This window comes from Platalea leucorodia (assembly GCF_965183815.1).
Source record: "Platalea leucorodia genome assembly, chromosome: 2".
NCBI lineage: Eukaryota > Metazoa > Chordata > Aves > Pelecaniformes > Threskiornithidae > Platalea > Platalea leucorodia.
Window position 1 is genome coordinate 122,929,176 of NC_138824.1, and position 13,611 is coordinate 122,942,786.

Consider the following 13,611-nt stretch of genomic DNA (forward strand, 5'->3'; position numbering starts at 1 on the left):
GTTAACCCAGCACTGCCAAGTCCACCACTACGCCATGTCCCTAAGCACCACATCTACCCGCCTTTTAAATACCTCCAGGGACGGGGACTCCACCACTTCCCTGGGCAGCCTGTGCCAGCGCCTGACTGCCCTTTCGGTGAAGAAATTTTTCCTAATATCCAACCTAAACCTCCCCTGGTGCAACCTGAGGCCATTTCTTCTCGTCCTATCGCTTGTTACTTGGGAGAAGAGACCGACCCCCACCTCGCTACAACCTCCTTTCAGGAAGTTCCTTTTTTTTTTCTTCCATTTATGAAATTAGGATTCCCTGGATGAAAAAAAAAAAAAAAAAGGCCGTAGAATGTATAATTTTCTGGTTTTTTTTAATGCTGGAAACATTTTATGTTAGGTGAGACATACTCAGTGTTGGCTATAACAGCATTTTATTAACGTCTGAAATACCTAGATACAGGATGTTTAATTTAATTAGTAAAAAGTCAACACTTTTCCAATTCAGGACTTCAGGATCTTCTTGGGTTTTTTGCTTGGTTTTTGGTATTATATGGAGACAATATATTTATTAGTTTTTTAAAATACCTGTGTTCAAAATGAAATGGGATGTGCTTTAGAGAATATTTTTGTTTGTGGGGAAAAATATCAAAGACTAGAAAATATTATCAGTCATTCAAGGAGCCATCCTCACAGTGTCTAGCTGTGTTTTACAGCATGATCAAATATTATCCTTCCTAAACCACACTATAATTTCTAAAACACTCTTTCTTCAATGAAATTGGAGGAATTGACAAAGGCAGGTATTATACATTTGATTTACAAATAAAAAAACTGGATACACATCGAAACATAAACTTCCAGTCCAAAAAAAATAGTATGAATTACTGTTCCTAGATGACATTTAATGACCTTCTCTGCCTTTTCTGGAGCAGTGGTGATGAACTTCAGCTTTGTATCTGATATGACTGCTCTGTTTGGAGGCTTATCAATGCGAAAGAACATTTATTTTCTGCTTCATAGAGAAAGCACGGATTTCTAAGGCACGGAGAACTTCTCAGGACCACTGAAACACTTCTATGAAAACGTTCAGAAAGTCTCATGTACGATGCCCAGTGTACTCAGAGGTGCTATCCCTGCATGTTCAGCCATCGCATTTGATAATGCCCATGACCTTATTTGGAGCAGCTTGGAAGTTTTCAAAACACACCGCATTCATTTTCAGAAAAAACAAGAGAGGGAGGTAACTCTGATAACTTTTCTTAAACCAGATTATTTAAAATTCAACATGGTGTTCCTATTTTATTCAAACCAGAGATGGCAAAAGTTACAAATGTATTTGTTCAGAGAACAAAATAAAGAAATAAGATTTTTAAAAATTACCTGTCTAAATTTCTCGGGCTTTTTTCTCAGACGGGAGAGAATGGGATGAGTCAGTATAACCGCTCCCATTCCTCAGACAAGAACCCACTACAGTGGACCTTACAGCTTTGCTCAGTCACCAAGTAGGAAGAGCTGCTTGCACTTCACACACCGGTGGTGCTCAAGCTGCCATGCGCTTCTTTCCGTCGAGGTATTCTTCTCTTCCCTTACTCCTCACTTCAACAGCCAGAAACTCTTCTCCCCTCTCCCTTTGACATTGCTTTCAACCTTTTTGTACTGAATAATATTAATAAAAGGTGGACGGAGAAGGGGGAGGGTTTATATTTACTTATAGCCTAAGTTTAGAAGCCAAACTCTTACTGCCTAGGTCAAGGGATCCCTCTTCCAAGCTCCCCATAAAGCCAAAGGACAGAGAGAATGGTGCAGCCCAAAGTCAGTTCAGAGCAGGGCGCTAACTGAAGCGCCCCAGCTTCAGTTCTGGTAACACCCATCCGCCTCCGAAAGCGAGCGTGCCTCCTACCACAGGGTAATGCTGGGGGTGATGCGAATAGGACCTATGTTACATATTTATAACAAATTTCTTTCCTAGCCTGTTTCTTCAAGCATCTAACTTTTTTTTTCTTCATTTTCTCATATGAAAAGAGAATATTTTGTCTAATTACCATGCATAATAAAGAAGTTTTAGCTGGCAAATTGAAAACACCATTGTAAGATACAGGTTCTCTTCTGTTAAGACCAAGGCAACATATTACGGAAGTAGTAAGTAGAATTTGGACCCAGAGACAACAAGAGCTGTGCTGTTTGTTGATTTACCTTTTGGTTTCTAATTAAATTGAAATTGTTCTTCCAAAAGGGAGAGGAGAGCTAGAGTGCGTAGGCTAGGTAAACATGTTCAACAGGCTTGAAAAATGAGAAGGGCATAAATAGAGCAACTTCTATACACCTGACTGTAACATAAAACTATAATAACCTCAACTCCTTTCAAAGACCTTCCTCAGTGACATGCAGTGCAAGTAGTATCGAGAGGATCTAGTGCTGCATCGCTGCTTAATAATCGCGCAGCCTTGCTAGCGTGTGGTACTGCTTTTGACTCCCGGTGGTCTTGGCTTATGATCTATTTCGAGCTACCTGCAGTTGGAGTGTTATGTCCGTCATTCAAGCTACCTGTGAGACCTGCATAAAACAAACCATGAAAAATGCAGGGTTATATTTCACGTATTGACAGGTTTCTAACGCCATTTAGGGAAGGTAGAGAAGGAAATATTCTCTGAAAAAGTCTGGATTGGTCTGAAAGTTTCCCGTGGATGTTTTGCAGACTCTGATTTTGCAACGGTGTAAGTTTTTGAATGCAGGTACAGGGGTACCTCTAGCACCCAGAAAACAGGAAACACTTCGGAAACTTTTTTCTTGAAGATTGGTGATCTGAAAGTGTACAGAATACAAATCTGAAGTCCCTGTAGAGTAAATGAAAGTGTGGAGTTAATATTTTGCTGATAAACCCAGAAAAAGATTAGTCAATTGAGGCAATTAGTCAATTAGTCAGATTATTCTCCTTTCAAGCATTTATCAGGAGGATCCTGAGTCAAAAAAAGAAAAAGGGCTCATGGTTTTAAATAGGTGGATCTGTGTTCTATCTCTGTTCATTATGTCAGTTTTAAATCGGGTATAATCCATCCATCAGTATAGCAATAATCATTTCAGGACTTTTTGTATGGAGAGTTTGCAGATCTGATCCCCCCAGGTGTACAGGCCCTCAGTTTTCAGTACATCTAACTGATAGTAAAGAACTTAATATTTAGGTATAAGGGGATTTTCACATATTAGCTCTTTTGTAGAAAATACTCAGTGGTGTAATAATGAAGGATCCATTACTCCAAGTACTTCATATGCCTTGTATGAATATAAAGCCAAGAATCCAGCAGGGTCATGGGAGAAAAAGAGGCAGGCGCTTTCCTGTAGGCTTTTATCCAGAATCATTGTGAAGCCATGAAACTCTAGTTACTTCCCAGGGACTCTCCCACAGCTGATGCGGACGTTTTTTCCTGATATTCACTCTGAATATAATTTTACATATGATTTAGTATAAGAGAAGCCGCTCAGACAGGAAGGTCTTTTCAGTGGTGACCTTGAAATAAAATCCCACATTGGTTTGCACAATGGAAAAAGCGTTAGGAGTGACAGATGAGGGATAGCATCCCTTTCTGAACAACAATTCTGAATCCCTATAACTGCTTTCCAACAAGTTCCCAGACTATACCAGGCTATAGAACAATTCCATTCGACATCTTTTTTTCCATTATCTCAATTATTAGTCTCAGAATTGCTAAATACTTTACCTGGGTAGCATTCAAAATGCAGAACAGATAGCTGAAAACCAGACTTGTTTCTTCATGACCTATTAACATGAGGTAGCCTATCGTCCAGGTGATTCCGAGCACTACAACTATAGAGATAGTGCCAATCATCTTTTTCATAAATGAATCCTTTTTATTCCTAGAAACACACACCAAAAATTATTAAATCTTTTTCTATTCCATTTAATATCTTTTGAGTTGTAACCTTTCTATTTTCTTTATGCAGGGCTATAGTGCAAAGAGGTGTTATTCAGGTGAGTTGAGAACACACACCTCCCTACATATGTTTGGGGTATCACCCAGAGAAGAAATTCAGAAAAAGAAATCTATCCAAGCTTATCAGAATAATCTGTGTTTGGAATATGTAGCTTGGATGTATCTTTCTTTAACAAAAAAGTGAGGTTTACCAATGCAACAAGAAGCACTGAAAATTAACACATTAGCTATTATAAGCTTTTTAAAATGCTTATAACTTCAATCCAAATGTGCTCAGTTTTCAATATAAGAATAAGCTGCCAATGACATTTGGATATCCAATTTCTCTCAAGCCTGAGAGGAGTCAGAGATAAGGTATTTTGGTTTGCACCAACCATGAAAATTGTACGTAAAAGGAATGAAGAAATGGGGCAAAGTTTTGTTGAACAGAGCAGTTCTGTGGGATTAATAAAAATTAAAGCAATTCCCTTTCAAATAATACAACGTACACTGCAGAGTTTGTGACATGCAGCCTGTGACAATATATGGAGTGTTGATGTAAAATTGAGCCAGTAAATCTGCTTCAAAGCTACTAGAGAACTGGCCTGACATTCAGATGTGCTGAGAAATTCAGAATTCTCATTTGGCTGGACCCAGCTCAGCTTTCACTTATATTGATATAAATCAGGGATAACCTTTGTGGAAGTTGAGTGACACTGCAACCAAAAAAAAAGGGGGGCAAAAGCTTGAAATATGTTCACTGATATGCACCTGCACAAAGTCTGACCCATTGCAACAATGGACTTCATTTTCTGACTTCTTTAAGTATATATTTCTTTAAAGCAAAAGTTTTTGTCATAAATCTGAGTTTGTGACAAGAAAGTCTGAGCTGGTGACAAGAGACCGGGGAATATGTTTGCTGAAAGACCTGAGGAGTCCTATGCCATCTCACCTCGTCAAATTCTTGTTCTTCTTCCATAGCACAAAGACACTGATTTTGATGAAGATGCTGATGTTAAACAGGAGTATGAGTGCTACTGGCAAAAGGAATGACCACAACATGGGCTTCTGCATGCTGAAATTCTGATTTTGATCCAGTGCTGCAAGCCAGCAACTTTTAATATAAAGAGAGGCCATTTCAAAAGATTTGTTAGGCATGTTATTCAGAATACCAAAACAAAACAAAATAATATTCCACTTTTCATCCTGAAAAACCTCATAGGGCTTTCTAGGTCATGTTAACCTGTCTCTGAAAGGCAACCATTCCTTGAAAACCGAGGGCTTTCGATCACGCTTCTCTTTCTCTGGGGAATGCAAAATGATTTATCAAGCAAGCTGCATAGAGAAATATAATAACGTGCAGTATAACTAACCAGATAGATATCTGGCCATCATATGCAGGCTTATCTTTACAGTATATATTATAATAGAGCTAAAGAGTAATAGGGGAGACCTAATGGACGAAGGTTGAAACAAAACCAAGGGCAACTTCAGGGGGACAGGGTTATCCTGCAATAGTTTTTACCTCTATTTTCATTGCCAAATAATCTCAAGTTGGAAGTCAACACTCCTTAAATGAGTATCATGAGATGGCCACCATGTGGAAGGGGGGTTGTGTTTATGTTTCCGAAAGAAGGCTACCTTTTTCTGTATCATCCCCTATCACCAAGGTACATTGTAAGCCTGATAGCCTGCTTTGGTATGTGGGCGCTCGAATGCAGATGCCAAAAACATAGGGTAAATAGGGATATAGTTATGTTGGCCAGAAAGATTTTAAATAAATGGGAGGATTAAGTTTAGGTACTGAAATGCAGTTATGCACTTAAATGAAGGTCTTGAATTTCAGTTAGGCCAAGAGCATCTACAGCTTCCATTTAAAGTCACAGGGGATCTTGCAGGAGGGTTCAAGGCAGATGTGGATCCAGTAGCCTAAATCCTTAGTGAGGAGAAACTGCAATTCCTTATAGTGAATCTTTAGCTAGAGTGAAGAGTTTTGTTTTCTTTTAAGTACTTAGATATACAAAATAGTATACCAACAATAAATCTAGAATTGTATTAATAATAAGCCATCACAAAAGGTGTGGGATAGCAAGTATTGTAATAATACATGAACTTACAATTCTTCTTGCCGGTAGTTTAAAGCTTTTCCTTCTCTGTAAGTAGCTCCAAGTGTTATTGCAACTACTACAGCAGGGATTCCTGATTAATAGGAGAGACATTACCAATTTATTGTTCAGTTGCATAGGTGTACCTTATCTCCCTTCCACACAAATAGCTTCTTGCCTCCTAAAATCCATAGATTTTAAGAGCTCTGTTTCATCTGCCTTGCACCAAGCTAAGTGGGTTTTCTATAGCCTAGAGAAAAGGCAGGACTGAGGGCTGTGAGCACTATTTTTCTGAGGACAGGTGATGTCCATGACTTGCTGATTTTTGCCGTTAAAGAGCTTCAACACAGCTTCCAGAGACAACACCAATGGTGATAAAGCAAACTCTTTCCTGTGCTGTACTGACTCCCTCATCACAGCTGTGCAATCCTACCCTCTTGTCAGCAGTGGGAAAGTAATTTAAGAAAAAGTCTGCACTGAGCACCATTACATTTCATACCAGCTTGATGCAGAGGGTAACTTGTGCCCTCCGAGAAGCATGGCAGTGTGGGGTTGCCTCCTCGATGCCTTTGCTTCGCTTCCTGCCTGTTGGAAGAGTCTAAGCGACACGTCTCATGGGAAGGAGCCTCCCACACGCATTTTTGCCTGGGAAATAAGCCTGCTTCTTAACGTCTTTTCCTGTTCTCTCCCTCCTTCAGCCCTACTAGCCACCTTCCAGACTGCCAAGTATTTGTTGTGCTCTCAAAGTAGATCTGAAAAGGAGTGAGTCAGAACCATGCTGTTTCAGACATGTGTAACTAGTGCCAGGACACAGTGAAGAAACTAATGCTGTGCTGTCATGCAAATATACATGGAGCACAGTGATGCCTAGCCAGACAGCTTTCACCGAACATTTCCTGGCTTGCACGTGTAGTCCAAATTCTAGAAGTTTTAGAGCAATTGCCTCTACCTCCACTCAAATGCAAAACAGAATAAAACAATTGGGATCTAAAACTGCTTGGTAGATGCCATCGGAAACAACACACCACACAGGCTGAATACACAGTGTGGAAAAGGCAGGTATCACTGTACGCTGTATTTGAAGAGTGTCTTGAAGGAAGCTGAGATTTTTACTTTACCTAGTGGGCATCTGTCTGCATTATTCAGTCCTCGAAGGAGTTCCCTTTCAGCTTGCAGTGTTGCTGCTAATTGCTGTACTGTCTTAAGAATGTGCTCTTTGCTTATTAATAAATAATATGTAACCAATAACGTGAGTCAGTCCTTGCTTTTGGATGCATACAAGGCTCTGGCTGAGGTCATGGGGAATCTCAGAGATATCTAAATGAAGAGTTTGAGTCCACATATGCAATCACCGTATCTGAAAGATTTTTTACTTAGTGGACAGAAACAGATTGTTGAGTGCCTTGATTACTGTGAAAATTTCTCCTGCATGCAACAGACCTATGTGGCTGTGCTAGCGAACAAGCTATCAGTTTCAGTGCTGTATCAGGACAATGAAAACAAGCTCATCTTATACCAGGAGCGTGAGCAGTAACAGGGGATTATTTATTAAATCATGTTGTGCTAAACCAGAGAGACACTGATTATAATTGCTCCCTACCGATCTACTGTCTTTACAACTCTCCCTGAATGTACTATGTACTGATACTTTGGTAAGAGTTGCCGTATATATGACTTTAAATCTTACCCCATCCAATTCCTGCCATGGTTACGAGGAACTGTCCAGGCAGGGGCTTCAGGGCTCTAAGCAGCAGTAAGTGCAACTGGGCAGAATTGAGTGCTGTCCACATAAATGTCGCCAACAAAAAGTAGTGCAGTAAGACAGCCACGACTGTACACCAGGAGTCTGCGGGAGGATCTACCATGTCAGATGTGAGTAAGGTGTTATTGGCGGCGTCATAAGGAAGGTATTGCTGGTAGCAGCTGGTGGTATTGCTGCTGTGATTCCTGGCATTTTGGTTTTCAATTCCAGAGATGAAGATGATGTTAAAAATGAGCATAGAGAAACAGAGACTCACTAACATCCACGTTACAGATGGCTTTCGAGTTTTCCTATTGGTAGGAATACATTTAGGAGAAAAAAATAAAGCAAAATAAGAAAAAATGTAAAATATTTCCTCATTTCCATTGATATTAAAAGCAAGCTAGAGTGTGCAGTCTTTAATACAGACAGAAAACAAAGCAATAACTTGTTTGCAGAATTCTACACTGCCATTACTCTCAGACAACTTACCAAATCCATCAGTTTTGTCTGATTTCAACTAGAACAGAGAATACCCAGCACCTTCTCGGACCGGACCATTTCCAACAGCAGTTGGGATGCATTTTCTTTCTTCCACTCTGCTCTTTTTAGAATTCTTTTCTTCAGTGTTAAGAGGTGGAATAGCTTAAGACAAGTATTTCTAAACACTCGTCAAGGTACAAGAGAATAGTAAACCCCCACTTCCCAAAGCTGTCTTATAAATGCATTTAAAAGGCAGAGTCTGGAAGCTCCTACAATCTTAAATACATTGACCTTGATGGAATTGCTCCAAATCTACATTACTGCAAGCAGGATGAGAAACATGCATTCATCTAATGTAACTACAACTCTGTTGGCATGACTTTGCTCCTTGGTCAAGAGGGAATCACATGACGCCATTAATCACTGGCACGTTTGCTGCAATTGTATTTGAATTAAATCACTCACAATAAAACTGTAGCACAAGAAGTGTACATAACCTGCATTGCTGTACAGTCATGGTGCTTTGAAATCATCCGTTCTCTACAGGTGTTTTGTAAACAGAAGGCAATAGAGTATAGAAGCTATCAAATAGGCAACAGAAAGCAGAGTAACATTTAAATAGGATAGCAAGAAGAGGACCTGAGGAGTGATATATATGCTTCTACGTGAATGCTAAAAGTCTAAGTCATAAGACAGTGGGCTGAAATGACTAGCTTAATATGAAGACACCAGCATAACAGGCATATTGGTAACAGGTAATACCAGGGTATAGGGCATACAGGAAAATAAAAAGGAGGTTGTACTGGTGGTGGAATACTGTTATACATTTTAAAAGCCTAATATTAAGTGAGAGTAATGAACTAAACACCTCAACATGTAGCATAGCAATATACAGTGCTCGGTCTGTGTTGTCAACTGCCTGGCCAGCGTAGTAACAGATATGGCAGCGGAGGACATGAAATGCAACAGGAATGGCAGACTGCCTTTACCCCAGGTAGATGGGACAAATGGCACTCTGGGACATAACCCAGAGATCAAATTTTTAGACATGATGATGGGAGTCCATGGTAAAATGATCAGCCCTTGACTTAATCCTCAGTAGCACACGCTGCCTGCTTTATTATCTTATAGCTGCCCTGTCAAAGCAATGGGAAGATTTTTCTTGTCAGCAGCCATGTCCAGTGTTTCCTGCAAAAGGCTTGGCCTTTTAACAGGCTGTCCTCTTCGTACTCTGTTATATCATTACTTTTCAAATCTCACTTTTTGAAGGTGGATTTATTGAATAATAATCATATATATAGATACCCTCACATCAAAAGATTAATATTAACAAAAAGGTTAAAGTTTCATCTGGGTGAGTGACATGGCTGAGACATCTTGTGTCTTCACTTTAACCAGTAAGCCACACTTACTTCCCAAGCTATGCTACATGATTAGCCTTTTTATTTTTAATATTATTTGCTGATCAATACTATTGCAATATGTTCTAAACTGGGTATTCTCTTTGTTTTCCTCAAACTATATACAGAGCAAAATATTGTAACTTAGCGTAAAATACTTGCAGTTTTACATCTTCACTCTTACCTAGTGAATATCTGAAACAAAATGGTAATGACCAGACCAGCAATGGATAATCCAACACCAACGTAAGAAATATAGTCCAAAGGCTTTGCATACTTATATTTTATCTGAAAGGCCTAGAAAACAAATTGTATCAGTTATAAGATGAGAAGAGATAATTTTCTTTCTAAAATTTGTGTTTCTAGTTGCACACAGAAATGAAAATGGTTTAGTAAAGTTATGACTGTTGGTAGCCACTGCCAAAATTTTCAGCTCACACAAAATTATTCTGGACCTCAAAACTAGAGAACTTTGTGAACAACTCCAAAGAGAGACTTAACATTGTCAATCAAATATTTAGCAAAATAGCAGATTAAATTATTCATAGCAAAATGAAAGGCAACACAGACTGGAGAGAGTAGCTTTAACTTTTCATACTGATGTGCATTCTGAATTTTGACTTCTGAGGACTTTTGGTTGACAGCTGGCTGAACATGAGCCAGCAGTGTGCCCAGGTGGCCAAGAAGGCCAAGAGCATCCTGGCTTGTATCAGAAATAGCATGGCCAGCAGGACTGGGGAAGTGATCGTCCCCCTGTACTCGGCACTGGTGAGGCTGCACCTCGAATCCTGTGTTCAGTTTTGGGCTCCTCACTACAAGAAGGACATCGAGGTGCTGGAGCGTGGCCAAAGGAGAGCAACGAAGCTGGTGAAGGGTCTGGAGCACAAGTCTTACGAGGAGCAGCTGAGGGAGCTGGGGTTGTTTAGTTTGGAGAAGAGGAGGCTGAGGGGAGACCCTATTGCTCTCTACAACTACCTGAAAGGAGGCTGTAGCGAGGTGGGGGTCGGTCTCTTCTCCCAAGTAACAAGTGATAGGACAAGAGGAAACGGCCTCAAGCTGCACCAGGGGAGGTTTAAGTTGGATATTGGGAAAAATGTCTTCACTGAAAGGGCAGTCAGGCCCTGGCACAGGCTGCCCAGGGAAGTGGTTGAGTCCCCATCCCTGGAGGTATTTAAAAGACGGGTGGATGTGGCACTTAGGGACGTGGTTTAGTGGTGGGCTTGGCAGTGCTAGGTTAATGGTTGGACTTGATCTTACAGATCTTTTTCAACCTAAATGATACTGTGATTCTATTCTATGATTCTCTAAGGTCTAAGGTAAGATATTGTAAAGAATTACAAATCAAAACCAGTCTTTGTATAGTGACAAAAGAACAGCAAGTAAATGTAAACACATTCAGTGAAACAGAAAATACTGTTGTCTTCACATAAATAGATGGGAATCTTCTCTTAGAATATAGTCATTTTATACAATAAGGGCATGCATAAGATAAAGGGAAATACAGAGACAAGTAAAGGTTATAAATATGGAAATGCTTTTCTAGGAAGACAGAATAAAAAGGAACTCTGAAATCCTGGCACTCCTGAGGTCAGTGACCACAGGTATGTGATTTTACCCAGGGAGTGGTTTGTTTAGAGAAGCTGAAATAAATACTGAAAGAATAACGAATGTCAGAGACAGAAACAAGTACCTGGGGATATCTTAAACTCCTGTGCCTTCTAGCTCAGCACACCTACGCCCTTACATTGGCATGCTGGTCTTGCAGTTGAAAACAACTAAGCAAATGAAAAAACCCCAAATTCTTCCCATTCAAGAAAGGACAATGCCCTACCATCAGGACAGCAAAATTAGTAGTGTGATTACACCTGCATCTCAAGAACTGGTCTCTTCCTTTTGCACAGCCAGCGGTACTCCAGTCGTTGACAGTATAGTCCCAAAAGACACAGGCATGATCGCACAGCTGCAGTTCGGATGTGTTGTACTAAGGATTGGGATTGCAAGGAGAAAAAGTGGGTACAGAAACATAAACAGATATGCACCAGCAAACGGCGTGTACTGACAATTATCCTCTGAAAGGGGAGCTGACAGCTACTAAGGGATTTACGGGGTTTCCAGTAAACCTAATGAATGATATCAATGACAGCATAATTTGGCATTTTGAACTTACTTTTTGTGCCTTTCTCAGACAAGATTGTCAATGAAATTACCCATTTCTGTGAATTATTCAGGTAATTATGGTTCAGATGCACATTGACTAGGCATTAAATAACTGCCAAATGAATTCTGCGTAAGTCAAACAAGAGCTTTCAGATACTAGTAGCATTAAATTACTGCCAACTGGAGCTGAATCCACACTGTAACAGGAAGCAAACAACGATAAATGCCATGAACCATCCCCTCCCCTCCTGCAGCACGGTGGTGCTCGTGCAGTCATATGTCAAACTGCATGCAGTCGTTTTCGGACAACATACTTCTGCAGGGTACTGCAATTAGAACTGCTTTTTAATAAGCAGCGAGCAGCCTGAAGTGGAAATAAGTAGTGAAAGCAACTATTCACAGTACTAGGTAGTTCAATTAAAAATGAGGAATAAAAGTAGGGGCAAGAAAATCAATTATAAGGTTGCTTCAGTGATTTCCTTAGAAATAACACTTGTTTGCCAGATCACTTAACGGTATGGATCCACAATGATGACTACGGATCTATCATATGCATGTATTTGAGCTTAAAAGCTTTGTTAAATATTATAAGAAGAAGTCAACTACTGTTTTCTGGAGAAACCATGCTAAACATGAGTACATATTATCTAAAAATTCAGTTATTTGGGCAAATGGGCACTCACAAAGAGCATTTTCTGCAAGAAAGCAGTAACATCTGGAATCAGTTCCTGGGGGAGGAAGTCAAAACAAAACACACAATGATTTTAACTGGAAGCAGGAGTTAAAAGATAGTATGAAAAATGAACACTCCCCACATTGGTAGGTGTATTGGGCTATACCAGTCATGTTGACTTTTTCTTGTTTTCAAAAATTTTTATAGTCTTCTGGAAAGAAAATTGTCCTCCAAGGGCCTGGCTTTCTTCATTCTTGATTTAGGACTAAGCTACCCTAGGACAAATCCACTCTGGTATACCTATAACTTTTTATGGAATACAGTTTTGCTTGCAAACGTCCTAGTTTAGCAGTACTGAGTCAGTAACATCAGGTGTTAAATACAAATGTTAAAAAATGTTTTCTATGCCATGTTATCTAAATACCCTTCACTTACATCACCTATACATCTCACAGACTCTCTCAACTACTAGTTGCCAGAAATCAAGGCAGTATGCCAAAAAAAAACCCTCTCCTTGAGTCTCTTTCCCTAAGTCCTGAAAACAGGGAGTAGGGCGCGGGCAGCCTCTGATTCAAACTGAGCATGGCATTTCTTGCAGAGCCTTACCTTGGGACTGAAGGCTATTTCAACACTGCTGGTTCTTCCACCATCGATGTTGCCAGAGACAATTTGTTTGGAGAAACTATTGCGACTCTGATAAATCCTTGACTGGAACAATTTGTCATTTTGATACAGGACAAAGCCAACTCTTCCATTGTCTGATGAACCTTCACGAGGCAAACGGAAAAGTAGGTATGGATAGCAGATATCAGAGAAGCTGGTGCCTTTGAAGAAGCCTATGCTATGCTGTTTCACACATCCAGTATTTACAGCAGATTTTTATTTAGATATTTATTTAGAATCCATTTAAGAAGTAGAGAAGAGCTTCTCTTCCCATGAATCTCAAGAGAGTCATCTTCAATTTTTGCTGAGGTGGAGTGTGAAAATAATTATTACCCTTCTCTTAATGTAATTCCTGGGGAAAAATACTGATAATGAGGAAAATAATATCCTAAATCCCAATACATACACACACTCCAAATGGCCAGGCTTTTAATAACACTAAATAAGAAATAGTAACACCAGGGACATT

At 39.8% G+C, this 13,611-nt stretch overlaps 1 protein-coding gene across 1 annotated transcript in view; it reads right to left on the reverse strand.

The window, feature by feature from the left end:
- ADGRG7 (adhesion G protein-coupled receptor G7) overlaps window positions 1–13,611 on the reverse strand; it is a gene marked incomplete at both ends in the record, with an annotated part of 28,952 nt that overhangs the window by 1,027 nt on the left and 14,314 nt on the right. Inside the window, 8 exons of the mRNA XM_082336582.1 lie at window positions 2,606–2,825; window positions 3,708–3,864; window positions 4,873–5,034; window positions 6,038–6,119; window positions 7,713–8,077; window positions 9,834–9,946; window positions 11,481–11,630; window positions 13,086–13,246. Coding sequence (XP_082192708.1) covers window positions 2,606–2,825; window positions 3,708–3,864; window positions 4,873–5,034; window positions 6,038–6,119; window positions 7,713–8,077; window positions 9,834–9,946; window positions 11,481–11,630; window positions 13,086–13,246 — 1,410 coding nt within the window. The remainder of the gene's footprint in view (window positions 1–2,605; window positions 2,826–3,707; window positions 3,865–4,872; window positions 5,035–6,037; window positions 6,120–7,712; window positions 8,078–9,833; window positions 9,947–11,480; window positions 11,631–13,085; window positions 13,247–13,611) is intronic.